Genomic DNA, 18,036 nt, shown 5'->3' with positions numbered 1-18,036 from the left:
AAGTCTCTGAACCACAAAACTGAGTATGAGTGAGCCTCTGAAGACAGTTCACTTAATGCTTGCTCTATTCTTGCATACATCTCTAGGCACTGGCTTTGAGCTACTGGTAGAAAAAGGACATTAGGCTAAACAAAGTAGTCTTCTGAATACATATATTTAGAGGAATCCTATAGTAATATAGTCCCATAGCTCCTCAATTCAAAATGATGTTTCTGAATTCTGAACTCTAGTATTTTTTTTAAAAAAGAAAATTTTACCTCTTTCCATAAGAGTTTCATGGTAGCATCTATGTTACCATATGCAAAAATGTCCCTTTTCTTACCATATATATAAGAAACTCCAACAAGCTCAAAGATGGCAATGATGACGAGGGAATAAGAAGCTGCATAAGTGTCCACAAGCTGTAACATGTACATTCCACCCTAAAGGAAAAAGGAGAAAAATCTGCTGTCTCTCTTCACCTGTATATCACAATATCCCCATTCCATAAATAGCATTAAGGTAGGCAAAATGAACAGGAGCCAGAGTTCAGGACTCTCCACCCCACATAAGCATCCTAACATCAGCAGGCCACAGATTCATGCCACACTCTTGTTTCTTCCTTTTGGCTAAATTAACACTGAATTATTTTCAGCAATATAGTCCACCTCAAAAAAAAAAAAAAAAAAAAAAAAGGAGAGGGTATGTCTTAGTCTGGTAGCTAAAATGCTCTTAGTAAAGTGGGAGACATTGATTTCTGTCTTTTCAGATCAAGGAATGAACTGGAACCAGATCTTCCACTAGCAGAGGGTCTAACCATTAAATACCATATCAAAAGCACCATTTAAACCAGAGATACTATACTAGTGAGGTCAGTTCATTTCTTTGCTAGAAAGGATATAACTGCCTAACTTCAGGATAGAGGTTAAGCAATACAATTCAAGTGAAAGAAGAACTGAATACTATCCACCCCAGGCTTCAGAACTCCAAATTTGGTGTAGCAGGTGACAAGATGAGGGTGAGAAAGAAAAGAGGGAGGGGAAAAAAAAGGGAGCAAATAAAAGACTAAAAATAATTTTTGCACCTCCTCCTGAAGTTGCTGAGAGTGACAACGCTGGAGGAATTGACAGACAAAAGACAGGGAAGACTGTCAAAGGTAGATGAGAATTTCATTAACTCCACAGTTTTTCAGGACTATCAATACATATCTAATCTGTACATATCTGAAAAAGCACCCAAAGTACAGTTTTATATGCTATATAAACTTTAAAAAAAATGAATAGCTATTTTATGTGACTGCTTTGGGGATGCTTGGCTAGGAATTGATTATTAAAAAGCTTAATTTTCAGAAAGATTTGAGCAACCAAGTCTCTCAGAGCATCCAAAAAAATAAGGCTTTCAAAATCGCCCGGTGTCCTTGCGCATTTAATGGAATTACACAGGCTTAATCTTATGCAACTGCTTTTTGCACGAGAATAGAATGGCCACCAGAGGGGGACTGGGGACAGCCAGTGTTGCTCAAAGGCAATATTATTACCTGAGTGATCATAGGAAATCCCATGATGAAAAAGGAAATGCAGCACCCAAGAGTGAACAGTGCCTTGTGTGTACGTAAGTATTTGGGAAACTCATCTGAAACAGAGGTCACTATAGTCTCAATAGTGGCAAACTGAAAGACAAAAGAAAATGATCAATGTACACTACATACATAAAATGGTCCAACTGGGTATATTGAAATATTAAACAGAGTGTTTAGAGACTTAGATGCTAAATGCTCAGATGATAATGTTGAAGTTTCAACCAAATGAATGCAACACTGATGGCTTTGTTTCAATCTTCTCTTTGCAGAGCAGTTGACTGAACACATGGAAAACAGCAAGTAATTTCATGGTCTTCAGGACAAATAAATTGGCAGAGCAAGAGGAAAAGGCATGGGAGACAGAAGCAGCTTACCATAGTGTCCAATCCAAGCGTCAGAAGCATCAAAAAGAATATTATAGCCCAGAATGGAGAGAGGGGAAGCCTAGTCAAGGCTTCTGGGTAAACCACAAAAGCAATCCCAGGACCTAGAAATGGTAAAAATAAAGGCTGGAGTATCTTGCATCACATTAACATTGTTGGCCAAGTGGAAGAGAAAGAAATAAGAGTCACGTTTCAAAGTAGAATACAATATTACTGTGCTTGATAAAAGTAAAAGGGATCAGATTCAATCTTTCCTATTTACATAAAGATTTAACCATTGCAGAATTTAGCCTCACATGATTAATTTCTATTTTGGCTGTACATTTCAGAACGTTCATACACTCGTACTTTCCAAGTTGCAAAATACGTGTTTAACCTTGATACTACCACACTGATCCAAATGAGAAAGATCAGCAGAAATTCTGCATTGGGCCTATGTTTCTTTCCTGCTCTGTAATCAAATTGTCCCCCACCCACCACTGTCCCACTCCAATTAACAGTCTAGACCTTGGATCAACATGGCAACCCTCCACACCTAGGTACTACAAGGATCAATGGAAAAGAAAGTGCTCTACCTCATCAGCACATAATTGAATGAGCWGCACAGCAGGTAACAAATGCACAAAGCTAATCTCGGGCACATGGCAAGAATTACTGGGAATCTAAAATGAATCCACAAAAATATTGAAGTAATGCACAGCAGAAAGACTATGGAGTTTATACTTTTTAAAGCCTTAACTAGGAATTTGCCTGTTTTCTGTTTTGGTTTTCTTATCCTGGGCTATAATTTTTATTGACAGTAAAGAAAAATTCTTTTCACAAGTACACTTAGATGTGCCTGGGAGAAAATGCTGCAGGACTTTGGTGGTAGATTACAGCAGATGGCACTTCTTCCCTATTTATCCCAACTAAAGCAATACCCAGTCACAATGCTCTGAAGGCTCAGGCGAGATACAAACACAAGTTAAGTTGAGCTGATTCTGTGACCTGTAACAGGAGAAGGAGGAGGTGCAAAGTCACACTGTCCTGGCCACTGCTAATCTGGGTTATAGGATCCCATTTCCTACTGCTCCCCATGTTGTTTCTGTTAAAGAGGTAAATGTTGCTCTCTCACACACTGAGAAGAACGCACAGCTTTAGCAGCCTGTGAAATTATCTCCACAGGTAGCTTGTAAAGTGTTTAGAGATCCTTCTGAACAAGAGACAAACACAAGAGTTAGCAATACTGTAAAAAAACACTGTACATGATTCAGTAAGTGTTGTGGTCTTTAAAATTTGCTGCAGAAAGGTGGCTTTTCTGAATAGAAAGGTGTGTGTGGAAATATTATTTATTCATGAACATGTTCTTCATCTCTTGATTAAAAATTTCTCCTTGACTGTTAGAGAAAGGTGCTCTGTTTGCTCTAGCTTCCTGCATTTAGAAGTTTAAATCAAATCTCAGAACAGTTCCCATTAATCACAGCCCGCGGAACAGTTTAAGTATACAAAATGAAATTGCACATCTCTCGATCTTGGCCCCTCACAACTCAAAAATACCAGGTGCCAGTTAAGGCCTACAGTAAGGGCAATATCCGAGCACAGGTAAGCAGTCACAAGGAGGCTGGCACCCTGCCTGGCTGTCAATCCTCTGTGTAAGCACAGTTCCCAACAATTAACATTTTTGGAGATTTGGGCAGGTGTAAGCTCCTTCTAAAAGGCTATTAAAGCCAGGAAAATTCTCTGAGGCTTTTACATGCCCTGAGATGAAAAGTCTGACGACCTTGAAATTTTATTCTAAATTATGAGAACCTTTCAACTGCAGTATGTTCTTATTCAAAATATGAGAGTAGAAACAAGATAGATTTTCCTATCTTTCTCTCCATTAAAATATTTTTTTCCATAATGTACATGATGTTTCCCAAAAGGAAGATTCTAAATGAAAAAAAAAAAAAAGCATATTATTTCAGATTTATACTTTAGAAAAAAGTGGGGAAAAATGACAACAAAAAAAACCCTTTCTATTTCCATTAACCATTTCACTCAAGCTTTTGGAAACATGAAATGAGGTTATTTATCATCATCATTTTTGCTGTTTTCTTATTTTCTGCAAAAAATAATAAAACTTTCGAATAAAACCAGGAAAGCAGGGATAAGGGATTTCTTGTTTTCCCCCACTTGCTGTGTCCAATTTTATTTTTTTTCCAATATGCCAACTCAGCATTTTTTTTTCCAATTTTCACTGTCCTCCTGCTGTAGAGTTTTCTTCTCTAATGGGACTAAATTTTGTTTCCCCTGTCACTGTGGAAGTGGAGTGAAAAAGCCTCACACTGGTGAGATATTTTTAAATGGCTTAAAAGGGGTTTTTACAAATGTACCAACAGCCCCACAATAAGATTGTCTGCTGACAGCTTTTCTCACATTCCCTTGAACATCCGCTGAAAGGGCTGGAAACAGAGAGCTCCACCATGTGACCAGTCACTTATTCAAAGGCCTCCAACAAGCATGCAACAGAGAAGAGTTTGGGATCTACCGCACTAGAAGTCTCCAGGGAGATGAACCAGCTGAACCAAATGTTTTCTACCCCATCTCTAACAGCTGCAATTCTCCATCCCTCACGCTGTCAGTCCCTTCAGAATTTCCATCGTATCTTCAGTCAAGCACATTTTTAGTTTGTATTTAACACTTTGCAATAATTTCTCTAACTGCAATGCAGTTTGGATTTGTGGTGGGGGGACTGTTGTTTGCTTCAGATCTGAAGTAAAATTTAAAATAAAAAGATTAATGGAAGCATTACTCCTAAAACACCTGGGTTTCTAGCAAGGATTTTTCTAGCACCCAGCCATCTAGCAAGGATTTTTCTAGCAACACAAAGTGAAAGGATCAAGACTGGGGAACTATCACAGGAGAGTAAATGAGGATATGTATACAAACAGTTTTGAGAGTTGAATCAGAATAAAAAGGTGTGAATTAGAGAGGAATACGCTACAGATAAACAATTTTTTCTTGATGTTTTGTAGACCACCATCCACACTGAAAAGCAGAGTTAATACTTTGAATGGCCTCTGCTTTTTTGAATCCATGCCATTGTATCCCAAATGACTTCTCAAAGGCTCATAAGGGCTCAAAAGAATCTTTCTGAGGACAATTATGACATTCAGTGGGAAAATAGGTCATAAACAATGTACTCAGAAACAACTGATATCTTCCTGGATTTTGCAGGAGACTACCTTAGGGAGAGGGGAAATCCAATGGAAAGAGGATGCAAAAAGGACCAAGGCACACCTATGTTACCTAGCGAAGTCAGAAACAAATTACGTAGCCTGTTTTTGACTGCATGGGACAGAATGGTGTTCCTTTTGGTGTTGCCTGTGAGAAAGACTTGTCATCTGTAACCTTCAAACTTTCAAGAACAAAATGGCTTATCCTAATATGCTTTACTGCTCAGTTGCCTGGGATTTCAACACATCTGGTACAGAAAAGAGCTCCCTCAGGACATCATTCATATGAGTATAACCCACAGCAAACAAAGTTGTTTCTGATGTTTCTTTACCAAGAAAAAGGAAAGCTGTCATTATACAAGGACTGTCAACAGGTGATGCCTGTTGGCATACAGAAGGCGCATAAGATTGCATAGGGTAATAAAAAACAACATTGCTGCCCTGTCATAAGATATGGGCACAATGACATGGGCTGGAGACAAGTTGAGCACAGCTCTGAGATGAGAACAGACCCTCAGATAACTTATGCAGAGTCTTTCAGACGTGAGGGTCTTATCCAGCCAGAAAACGGGGACTACACTAAAACTTTTCTTTTCATACTTATCTGACTTGCAGACCAAAAAAATGCACTGAAGACTGAACTGACATTACATAGGCTTGCAAGGGCAGTATCCCTTACTACCTGCTGTCAAGAAACAGAGTTTGCCAGCTGGTCAACATATAAAGTTTTCCTCTCAAACCCTTTGACTGAATCCACAGCACAACAGGATCCAGACCAACTTCCTATAGCCGGGCTGCAGTTCACAGGCTTCACCTAATACCAGCATTTGTGCTGCAATTTAACAACCCAAGTTGCTACAGAAATTAAATATGATTTGATATCTTTATTTGCATCTCTCACATCAGGAGAAATACTGCAGAGTCCATTTGCTTATGCATGTTTCAGGTTCCAGAGAAGGAAAAGGAAAACAGAATTAAGAGTCTTTTTTTCCCTCCCCTTAATCAGTAACATCTTATTCCCTTCTCTTATTGTTCTCCTCCTTTTAGATGTCGTAGATACACAATTAGAAACATCAGAGTTCTGGAAGAAAGTATTTAAAAAAAAAAAAAAAGAATGCTTCAGCCACATCACTGACTACTGTTCCTACACCTACAGGTTTTCTGAACAAGTTCCCAGCCTATGCTGTCTGTTTTCCATTCAGCTCCCACAACATTGTCAAATGCAGATTAACTTCAACACCTAATTTGTCTAGAACAAACTATGAATACTACAATACATAAGCTGTATTACATATGCATATACACAGAAACTGTTCTGGTGGGGGAAGAGTAAATAAATATACAAGTTATGGCAAAATTATTACAAAATCATCTCTTCTTTTTTTAACACAGTTTGAAATGATCCTGAAGATCTGGGGGGCTGACTTTGACTCTAAGTGCCACAACAAATATATTATTTAAGATTATTTCACAGGAAAGGCAGGACTAGACTAAGGCAAAATTATCCCTCTATTATCCCACCAGATTTTTGCAACTCTTTAGGTTTCTCCAAATCTTATGCCAAAAGCTCCTCCCTTTCTGTCTCACACTTCTTCTTGGTAATACATAATACATGACAGCACCAATTCATCCATCAGTCACACTCTTCTCACTCACATTCAGCTCTATCAGTTAAGACCTTACCAATCCCCATTTGTAACAGTCTCAATTCACTAACCAAGGTCTTCAAATTTGCACCATTGCAATAGCAGTTCTGCTCAAATTTTTTATTTCCCTGTGGAGGCAACTCCTTGCTCCCCACAGCTCAGAGCTCATTCTGCCACTTAGACCATATTTCTTCCCCTCTCCCTCATCTCAAAGTCCACTGCCTTTTCATCCAAGGCTCCCCCCATTTGGGAAAACTTTTACCTTCAAGTGGACCTGACAAGGCAGCAGCAGAGACAGGTAAGAGAGCCAGTGACCACTTGGAGCATATGAAAGGGAGATCTCACCTCACACCAGTGAGTCATTTACATAAAGATTAGAAATCACTCTCAGCTGGCTGCTTTCTCTTACCAAACAAGTGATAAGGATGTCTCAAGTGAGGCCTTCTTGACTTCACAGTAACAATAATTGCTGTACAGCAATTCAGCTGTACAGAGATGCCTACAAGTGATTTACTAATCCACTCCAATTTGAAGCCGGTATTCCCATCTCCACCACCAATGTTATCTTCAATAACACAGCTGAAGGTGCCACCAGGTGCCTGCACCTTGCCCTTCAGAATCCATTCTAAGCACCGAAACAGCAGATTACCATACCTTGGTCTGCCACAGCTTCAATATTTACTTTGAGCTCATTCGCCATGAAGCCAATAACTGAGAAGATGACAAAGCCTGCAAATATACTTGTGGCACTGTTGGTGCATGTGACTATCAATGTGTCCCTGAAAAGAAAACAAAAAAACCCTCATCACCTTGTTTTAATACATGCAAGCGAGAGTTTCACATACGCTTCAAGACTCTCTCACATGAGTGCACAAATTCTGTGGGAATGCAGGTGAAGGTACATAATCCCAAACCACATCCTTTTACACATTTCAGGTACATTTGACGCTCATCAGAGATGACAGAAGTCTTCACCACACCAGCAGCAATCAGCTGTACATGTCTCCTTCGCCCACATGCCATACAGGAAGCTTCCCACAGGCCAAGCAGGAGGCTGAGCCTTTCTGAAGAAGGTAGCAATGAAGACAGCATTTGTAACAGAGCATTTTACTTTTTACCTGATGTGTGCTGCTCACTGTATTACACACAGACTGACCACCACAGTCCAGTTATGATGATTTTTGTCCTATATCTTTCTCGCATTTATACACAACATTTCACGGTTAAGCTTTCTATACCCTATGGCATTCCTTAAGTGCCTGCCGATCTAGCTGTCTGTAGAGGATTCTCTGGTACTGTTTTCAGTTGTCATTATTATGGGAATCTCAAGAAACCCATACCTGAATATCATGCTAAATTGTGTTAGCACATGTGACTTGATAGGAAACAAGCCATCATGATCCCTGTCGGTAATTGTTTCAGTCTTGATGGGATTTTTATTTTGTCCTCCAGGCAGGTTTGTCCAAAAGATTTCCCCTTAAACTGCTAATGACTGAGGAACAAACCAGTCACTTGCTTTAAAAGTTTTTCAAAGATGACTAGAATTGCTCCTTCTTACTGCAATTTGTTTGTCAGCGACAGAACAAAATACAATCTAAAAAGCTGTCAAGAACTTCACTGAATGATGAACTTTTGGAATCTCTAATAGAGCATCCCGTAACAGGAATGATTAAGTTAATTCTTCAAGTCTATAGAGGAAATGACAACATTCTGTTTGGAATCATCATGTGTTAATCTTCTTCCAAAATCCAGCTAAGTTTTAAGTAAAAAAAATTTAGGTTTGCATTAGGAAGCGGATTTATACAAACTTATTGCAATTATAATTTATTTCATGATGTTTAAAATGGACACATGACTGAAAAACAGAATTATATCTGCAATCTTAGAAAGTAATAAATGTAAACACTGAAAGGGAAAATAGTTGTGTTTCATTTCAGTATTGAAGCTGTATTGTAAAATTAATCAGATTAGAAGCAACTAAGTTTTTCTAATTATTTCTGCTTCAGTTCCCCAAACTCTTCTCTAACATAGGTAAGGAATGTATTTAGTTTTAGATCTTTAAGATTTTTATGCTTCAATACCATGTATTTCATTCAAAATTTCCATTAAAATTTTCCAAGCTCCATAAACCATTGCTAAAATAATGCAGAAAGATAGCATGACAGCTATCCCTTTTATTCCTGCCTTGATATTCTGAAACAGATTTTCCAAGGCTAGATGTTTCCATTCATCAGCAACAAATCAAAGCAAAGGACAAGCATTTTTAAAAGCAGGAGCCAAAACACTGCAGGATAAGAGTAGCTGAGCGCACAGCATTGTTACATATTCATCCATATCTTTAGATAAATATATTAAAGGACTTTTGAAAACTAATTGGAAACATTTTGGGGATTCTTTTTTAGAAATCCTGATCCACATTTTCTAAAGGTGTTGAAGTATCTGTTCCATATACAGTAGCAAAAATGCAAGTACTCAAAAACTCATGGACATGCAGGTTCAAATCCCAAAGAGAACATGCTCTCAAGTCTTGAATCAAGAAAGTTTTGAAGTGTTTCCTCAGGACAGCCCCTGTCCAGCTGGTAAGCACATGCTGGAGGCTGTCCCGAATGGGACCGCAGTCATTACAGGAATCAGTAAAGGATTGCTTCAGCAGAAACCAGACTGGCTCTAAAGACAACAAAATATCAGTGAAGTAAGGGAGTGAGGACAATAGAGAGCACACAGATTAGCAGTTCTACTAATGCCACTCACTTTTGATTTTTCCATCTGCAAGTGTTCTTTGGCACACTTTTTGATGAAAAACTATCCTATGCCAACAGAGCAATGATTTTTCTTGCAAAAATAATGTATTCACTGATTTCAAATAAAAGTTATTTCAAATATTACAACTTGAGATAACTTTGTGCATGCAAAACCAGGATAAGTGCAATTGGAAAAGCAATAATATCCCTTAGGAGACCCAAGAATCACATACACAGAAACTGCATATTATACTCTTGCATGTCTCACACAATAGCAAACTTCAGCTCATTCTACACATGGGTTGTTCTTCCGTAGAGGTTGCCAACTGGCTTTGTTTCTTAACATTGCTCACAGCTGTTGACAGCTTCACACATTGCTTTTCAACTTAAAACTGCTGATTCTGAAAATGAATAGCCAATAGGGACTAAAATAAGCCTACGGCTCATCTAATAGATTTCAACCCAGGGAGAAGAAAGAAAAAAAAGTGGAGACTCTTTCCAGTCTCTTTCCAGATTTCTGCAAATTGGAAGATGACTGTATTTTTGGACAAGGCTACTTTAATAAGACTGATGGATTTCATTCTCACATACCTGTAGCAATTATTATGGAATTTGTTGTAAGAAGAGAGAGTAATTAAGCCTCCCCATGCTGCAGATAAGGAGAAGAAAATCTGTGTGGCAGCATCTTTCCAAACCTTAAAAAAAAGACAGGAGAGGAAATACTGTCAGCTTCAGGGAAGAGCTTTGGAAAAATCAATAACACTATTAAATGTTACTGTTAGGGAATTAACACATAAATAGTTCAAATGAACTATAGAGCAATGGATGTCAATAACATATCATTTAAGAGCAAAATCCTAATCTGAAATACTTAATGCTAATTGATTTAATTAGACTTAGGAGTACTACTGTTGTTTAGCCAATCTAAAAAGACAATATAACCTTTGCCATATACAGAAGGCACAAATATTCAATGAGCTATGTTGCTTGGTACAGACCAGTTTAAGTACATTCAGCAAAGGAAATGCAAATCAAAAGGAAAAAAATCTATATTCAGTACTGATGGTTTATCTACCATTGGCCCAAAATAATACTTCATCTCTTGATAAAAGCAAGAAACTCAGTATTGCTTGAGGTACATCCTATGAATGAGATTACATTAAAGCTTAGGTAAATTTCCTTCATAAGGTGTACCTCAAGCAACATAATGTAAGTTATGGCCATTTAGATACCTGGGCCCAGTTTCCTTGCATCAAAAGAGAAGAAATCCTCAGGCAAAATTTCTGGTTTTAGAGAAAAAATATCAAGTATTGTTTGTTCTGTAACCTATTCACAGTTCTTCAAAACCTTAAATGCATTTAGACATAACATTTCTAAAGTTGACTAAATTTCAAAAAAGTTGGGCTTGCTTAATATGGACTTACAAAATGTTCCACGAATTGGTATTTCTACTTACAAGCCGTCCTAGAAAGTTTGATTTTCAGCCAACCAAAATCTACAGTGCAGAAACGGAGATGCATACATACGTGCACAGATATATAGATATACCTACCCACACTAACCAGTCTGAAGATATTACTTAAAGGTCACTTCAAAAGATATATCAGCCACCAAGCAGCCATTGCTTCATCTGGCTGAGCACAATATACAGCTGTTAATTCATGTTATATTGCAAAGAAAATTAAAAACAGAAGCTCACCTAAATATTATCAAGCAGGTATCCAGGGTTAGATAGATACTTACGTATTCAGGTAGCCCCATTTTGCTAAAAGGCAATAGTTTTCACCTCCTTTATTGCACAATATGGGATCCAAAATGCTCATACTTAATGCAAAATAAATTTCTGCACTGCTTACAAAACATTTAATACTCCAAGCACTAACAGTTTAAAATACCCAATATTTTCAAGGATATTAAGGAAATGAAGATCTGCAGAATTCAGCCGGGAAACTGTTTCCAGCTTTAATTCTCAATCTATTAGTGTGATATGACCCTGTTATTGATAGATGATGAAATTTATTGGAAAAGTCAGTTATTTCTCGAGGTGTTGCTAAAAATCCCTCCTAAATTTCAAGAGAACAAACTCACAGCTATGGTTTCAATTCAGTCTCCAGAGTCCTCTCCAGGGACCCTTAAGACTGACACACAGACACTCAGGTGCTGTGCCAGACAAGCACATGATACCTGTGTGGATTCATGTGTATACAAATACAAATCCATGCATACCTTTGGAACATGTTTTACTGGGTTAATTAGCAACAAATGACTTTTTTTAGATATCAGCTGAAATCATAAGGGAGACAGCAGAGTTCAAGTTCCAAATCACACAGACAGTGTTTTCTAAAAAAGCAGAGCTAGGTACCAAGCCCCTTAATTCCGACCTCTATTACACAGAAAATGGGTCTTGTTTCTTATAACACAGCTAGGATAATGATCACAACTGTTCTATATATTTACATATGCTGTTGGCAGGGGTTAGATTAAACTAAATCAAATTTACAACCCAATCTAATGTCTCAGATTCATTTTTCAGAATAATCTTATCTGAACAGTGAGTAAAATGCACATATTCTGAGCATTTCAAGAGCGTTTTTACAGAAATGCAGTTAGGTTTCTATGTTACCTATTTAAAGTTTCATGTCAAGCTTTTCATGTCATGTTCAAGTAAAAGCAAGATACATTCAGACATCAGCATATAAAAATCTATACTTCCTTTTGAGTTCCCCATTTTCCAAATGCATCTACTCTGCAAGCTCATCTGGAGGATTCAGGTGAAATATTAAATATGAAACAAGCATCCTATTTGTAATAACATAGGTAAAAAACAGGTACATGTGCACAAATGACAAACACCCGCTGTCACAACATCCATGTCAGATGAAGAACAAGATTTCACAGATGAAAATACTGCCACTGCACATGGAAAATGTTTGCAACAGACATTAAGTAATAAATCTGCCGGAATTATTCATCCTATCAGAGTTATAAGTGCAATAATAAGCCCACCATAGCATCAATTAGCTTCTCCCACTTTGGCGTGATGAAGTACCAGATTCCAGCTCCAGCTCCTGGCAGGGTTACTCCTCTTATTAGAAGGATGATGAGAACGACATAGGGGAACGTAGCTGTAAAGTACACCACCTGAACAGACCAAAAAAAAGTTTATTGAAAGGACTTATTTGGTTCTGCAAGAAGAGAGAAAAAAAAATGCAAGTACTACATTATTGCCTGGAAAAAGCAATTACCCGTGATCAGAGGCAACAGCCAGGGGATAAGACTAGCCAGACAGCAGGGTTATTTCCCAAGAAACTTGACAGAGCTGTCATTTTTTACAGCTCTTCTTGCTACTAGAAACAGGAATAATTTCAACAGTAACAGTGAAAATAAATGAGATTCTAGGGAGATTTATAGGGAAAGAAAAAGCAGAAGAGAAAACCTGGAAAAAAACAATAGGAATTTACAGCTAGGTAGAAATGTTGCCTGATCATTGCCTAGAATAAGCTAACATAGGTTGCTCCATAGAAATGAAATGAGCAATGCCCTTCTATACCAGTTCAAGTTCAGATTTTTCCCATATCATCCTTCCATAGTCCACTAAGTCTGCAGAATTTTTATTACTCTTTGTACCTCTTAATGATTATGTAGTACCATGAAAATGTTTATGGGCCCAATGCAAAAAGGTCCTGGGAACATCCAGATAGACCTAATAATCATTTTAATGAGGTTATGTGTTTAATGTTTATTAATTAGCAATATCTAACCCAGAGCAGAGCTCTCTTTGTGATCAAACACAATGGCTAAATTATGACCTGTTAGGCAATACACTCTAGCCAAAATCTGTAAAGTTCTTTACGCTTTAACCTTACTCTTACAGCAACCAGAATCCTCTGAGTTTAAGTGACTTTTGCTGCTGCCTCCCCAACTTTCTCCTTACTGCTTCAAGAGGCATTTCAAGGAGTTACTCTGATCAGGTTTCATACAGTGAATGTAAATTCCATACAGTTGGTATAAAGGAAATAAAATCAATTTCTTTCTAAGCATTACCTCTGTGTATCCATTATATTTATAACAGGAAACATCTACGTTTTCTTGCTCCAGCTTTATATATATATATTTATTTATTTATTTATTTAGTCTTTTTAGCATACTGAGCTGGGTTACCGCAATGAGGAGTTTTAGGAAGATGAAACACAAATATTTAGGAAAACAGGATATCTGCTGTCACTGCTCATGCTGACCATAGAACAATTTAAGTTTATTTTGGTTCCAGTTTTAAAAATATTACTTAATTTCCTTGGTTGCAGTGACATTTGAGGCGACTGCAGAATTTCTGATCAATGCCACGTAGAGTAGAGAAGGCTGTCCAAGGCATCCTTTTTTGCCATCCAACTGCAGAGCAGAGTTAAAGGGCTCATTTTAAAGTTACTGAAGATTAGGGAACAAACACTGAACCAAAATTAGCTTTCTCTATTTTGGGTAGACAGGAATAAATGGACAGAAAAAAAGCATTTCATTAATATTTAGTCATTTGTTGAAAATGGTTTTCACTGACTTACTGCCTTAAAAAAAGAAAATCAATCACTTAAAGCAGCACAATGCGTTCTTGCAAGTGTATGATAGCAACTATTTTTCTTACTTTTCCTGATGACTTGATTCCTTTAGCAAGGGAGGCATATACAATCACCCAAGCTAGGAAAAGAGACAGTGCCAAGGGCCATCTAATCTCACCAGGATATTCAATCCCTGCTGAAATCTTCAATACAAAGTACCTAAGAATCAAAAAAAGGCAAAAATAAAAAAAATAATGACAGAAACTGCAGASAGTAATTCGGTGCAAGTTCCTACGGTATAGACTTTGTATTGCTTCATAGCTCTGAATGGTTTCTCCAGAAACTTCCAGTGAAGCGCACCACATATTGTTTTATTTATCTGCATTGCAGTAGCAGATAAAAATGCCAAGCATGGGCCAGCACCCCAGCTGTGCTAAGCACCAGAGCAAAAATAACACGTCTCTAGAAATTTAGCTTTCATTGTTTGTATGCATAAGTAGGCATCACATGCTGTCGTTAGATCCTTAGATATTGTATTCCTAGTCTTCCAAACAGTTATTTATTGTGTCCGTTACTGCAGATTTTAGAGAAAGAGTAACCTAGCATTTCTAAACAAAGGAAGATCTTACTTGAAGTATTCTTCACTTCCACTGACAAACGTTTTGTTTCCTTCACTGGTGAAGTTAACCATAGTCAAGTTTGGATAGGCACTCATACAGAAAGTAGAGTTCTTGATCTGTATTTTTGGATGGTCACCAACAATGCAAGAATCTAGGAAGAAATTAAAGCAAAGAGGAGAAATAACTGGTTGGGTGTAAAATGATAATATAAAGCATTGTGTCATGCTTTATATTACTACTTAAACTTTACTTCTGTGTTAAGTCACTGTAACTCCTTGCTTACAAAAGCTGTAAGCATCTCAGAGCACTAAGCCTTGAAACCTCTTTCTCAGATTTCTTCCCTTTATCAGAAATATCTATAAAAAGGTCAAGAAAACAGAGAGAACAGATGGTATGGGTGAGCATCTAATTCAGGCAAGCAAAAGTTAATCCCAGGCAAAGATAGTAAAACAATTCAGGAGTCCAGTATATAATCTTATACATAATCTTCCTTTCTAAATAGGTGCAAACATTTAGAGATACACACAAGCTCAGCTGCAAAGAGGAAACGGCGTCACTGAAAACACGAAATAAAGAAGCAGCAGGATTTCAGCCCCCAACCAGGCTCCCGCTCGCGGCGGTTTCTCTCCGCCAGCTGCGGGGGCGCAGCGGGCCCCCCCCGACCCCCCTCCCCGGCGGCCGCAGCGAGGCCCCGCCGCGGGTGCGCCGAGTGCGGCAGTTCTCAGCCCGCGGCGCCGCCCCGCTGTGCCGCCGCCACGCAGCTCCCGCGGGGAGAGGGCGCCTGACGCTGCTGCTCCGGCACTGCCGGGGGGCGGTTTAATTTTCCGCTTTTCAGGTCGTTATACGTTTTTGGCCGCTTGCAAAACCAGTTTTCGTTTTTTCATTAAGAATAAGCTTTCCAGAAGCCCAAAAGTTGTCTTCAATCGAAACCAGAGGTTGCTAGCCGTATTACGAGCTTCCGTGTTTTGTCCCCTACAGAGAGTTTTTCGTCGAAAAACGCTTGTTTTTTGGTATTACGGATTAAAAAGTCACATTCAGCTTTGATGAGAAAAATTAATAATAAATACATAAATTTTTAAAAGGCCGCACAGCACAGACCTCTACACACTAACTGTGAAGAGATAGTTCCTGCAGGCCGGGCACCCGGCTCGGCACCAGAGTCACCCGCAGTCTCTGCTGCCGCCTCCCAGCAGCGCAGCTGGGCCGGAGAGCAAAGGCGGCTCTGGAAACAAAACACGRCCGCGAAGGATGCCCCAACTCACCTAATAAAAGTTTGTTTTTATCTTTACAGTCTGGCGTGTTCCAAGGATTATTACAGGAAGCCCAAGGTAGCACAGGTACAAAGGATGCAAAAAGGTAGAAAAGTGTGTAGCACAGAATAATATTATAATATATGGCTATTAGAACAGAGATGATCAGCATTGCAATGCCACAGCCTAAGGGGGAAAAAAAAGAGGGAGAGATAATAACACAATTAATCATTACACATAGAAGTAGAGCATCAGCGAGCCCTAGGAGAAGAGTCACGGTCGCTGCAAAGGAACATTTTCGTTTGGGGCAGTCACAAAGTGCGTCTCCGAGAGGAAAAAAAAAGGGACGTGCAAGCCATGCCCCGAGCGCTGGTCACGATGCGCGGCGCGCAGGGAGCTCTGCGGTGCAAACTGTGATTAGGGCGCAGCTGCGCGGCCGCGGGCGCCCGGGCATCTGGGCAGCGAGGGCTCAAGGGCGAGGGGAGACTGCGGCGCTCAAGCCGTGCCCGGCGCGGCAGTGCCATGCACACGGAGGCCTGCGGGGCACGCTCCCAAAACGGGGCCCCGGGCGCCCCTTCGCCTCTCACCTTGCAAGGCGGGGATGGCTTTCCACACAGACACGGGGCCCTGACTAGCAAACTGCCCCAGGGAGACTTCCAGGAAGAAAATGGGGATCCCCGCTAGAGCCAACATCATCAAGTAGGGGATGAGAAACGCACCTTGGGGGAGGAGGGCGAGAAAAGAGAGAACAACCTGAGTCACCGCGCGCGGAGGGGCGCGGAGGGGTGCCGGGGGCTGCGCGGATTCATTAATTCAATCAGAGTTAATTCGCTTCCCCGCGGCCCGATGCCCTGCGGCGCGGCGCGGTGCGGTGCGGTGCGGCGGGCGGCCCCCCGCGGAAAACCCCGCGCAGCCTCCGCGGGGCAGCGCCTCCCCACGGCCGCGGGCGCCCCCCGACACCCCCCTCCGGCTCCCGCTGGGAGCGCGCCCCTCGGCCCGAAATGGGGTCTCCGGCGCAGAAGCGCTGGGAGGATTTCTGCCTCTGGTACTGAGGGCAATTTAGTCAAGAGCTGCAGTTATTAAAAAGTATCTGTTTGTCATCGATTCCCAGTGCCCCCGCTCCTTCCTCGACGACGGAGGGGGTTTCTGCATTTCCAGCATTTGCTCGAGGCAGAATTTTTCGGGAGGAGAACGGATGCTTTAGAAGAGCGTTTCTAAAACACATCCCCTTTATAATTTCGTATTTATACAAGAAAATAAAACCTTACCATTTTTTTTTCTTTAAAAGATCAATCATTTTGTAAACCGCTAGCTCTCTCACGCGGAATGGCTCTTACAGTACTTGCGCAACTGTTATTTTAAATGAACACAGCATCTATATCACCTTCAGAGGCCGGGAGGATTRCTGCCGCAGTAGGTGGAATAAAGTTGCACCCACCGGTTGTCAGAAGTTTAATCAGAGCCTCTATTGACAGAATCTTTGCAAGGAAACTTCTTTTTCCCCTGTAACCTATTAATGACATGGCTCCTTTCTCAACTTTTCTTCTCCTCTGTTCTGCTGAGAAGAATTCGCTCTATTTCAAATGATATTTTTTTCAATCGATCATTGAGAGGTTTGAAAGAAATGCCCCAAACTGCTCAAAACAACATATGTCTCTACTCAAATGTCCTTTGTCTCGGTCTTTCTTCCCTCTCCTCCATCCGCCTTCCCCGGCCCACAATTTGCGGATTCAGACCTGACTGCGTTTAAACTGGAGGACGGAGTTGGCCGGAGCGCCTTTGGGAAAGCGCCACCCTGCCCAGGTTTAATCCATGAAGCTATTCGTTTTCCTCCTCTCCAGCCAGCACCAGTCGTAGGTGTTTTTAGGAAAAGCACTACCTTCTGATTAAATCTTTTCGGAACTTTCCTACGTTCGTATCTGACCATCAGCTCTTTACAGAAAGCCCAGCGAGGATCCTAGCTAAATCGCTGGTGGTTTGGAGGCGCCCTGGCTCTGGGCGCAGCGGGGCGGCTTGCTGCCTGCCCGGCCGGGCGAGCAGCGCCGCCGACCGCCGCTTCCCTGTGCTTGTCCCCGCCGGCGAGGCAGGGCC

General features: G+C 40.3%; 1 protein-coding gene across 1 annotated transcript in view; it reads right to left on the bottom strand.

The window, feature by feature from the left end:
- Positions 1–18,036, bottom strand: part of SLC6A5 (solute carrier family 6 member 5) — a 38,617-nt gene that overhangs the window by 12,561 nt on the left and 8,020 nt on the right. Inside the window, exons 4-13 of the mRNA XM_026089340.1 lie at positions 16,533–16,664; positions 15,958–16,131; positions 14,705–14,846; positions 14,162–14,294; positions 12,532–12,666; positions 10,117–10,220; positions 7,439–7,563; positions 1,933–2,045; positions 1,517–1,648; positions 323–422 (exon numbers count right to left, since the gene is read on the bottom strand). Coding sequence (XP_025945125.1) covers positions 323–422; positions 1,517–1,648; positions 1,933–2,045; positions 7,439–7,563; positions 10,117–10,220; positions 12,532–12,666; positions 14,162–14,294; positions 14,705–14,846; positions 15,958–16,131; positions 16,533–16,664 — 1,290 coding nt within the window. The remainder of the gene's footprint in view (positions 1–322; positions 423–1,516; positions 1,649–1,932; positions 2,046–7,438; positions 7,564–10,116; positions 10,221–12,531; positions 12,667–14,161; positions 14,295–14,704; positions 14,847–15,957; positions 16,132–16,532; positions 16,665–18,036) is intronic.

Source organism: Apteryx rowi, unplaced genomic scaffold (genome assembly GCF_003343035.1).
Source record: "Apteryx rowi isolate R43461 unplaced genomic scaffold, aptRow1 scaffold_81, whole genome shotgun sequence".
NCBI classification, from domain to species: Eukaryota; Metazoa; Chordata; class Aves; order Apterygiformes; family Apterygidae; genus Apteryx; species Apteryx rowi.
Note: the sequence above shows the minus strand (reverse complement) of the source record. Positions and strands in the feature narration are given on the sequence as shown.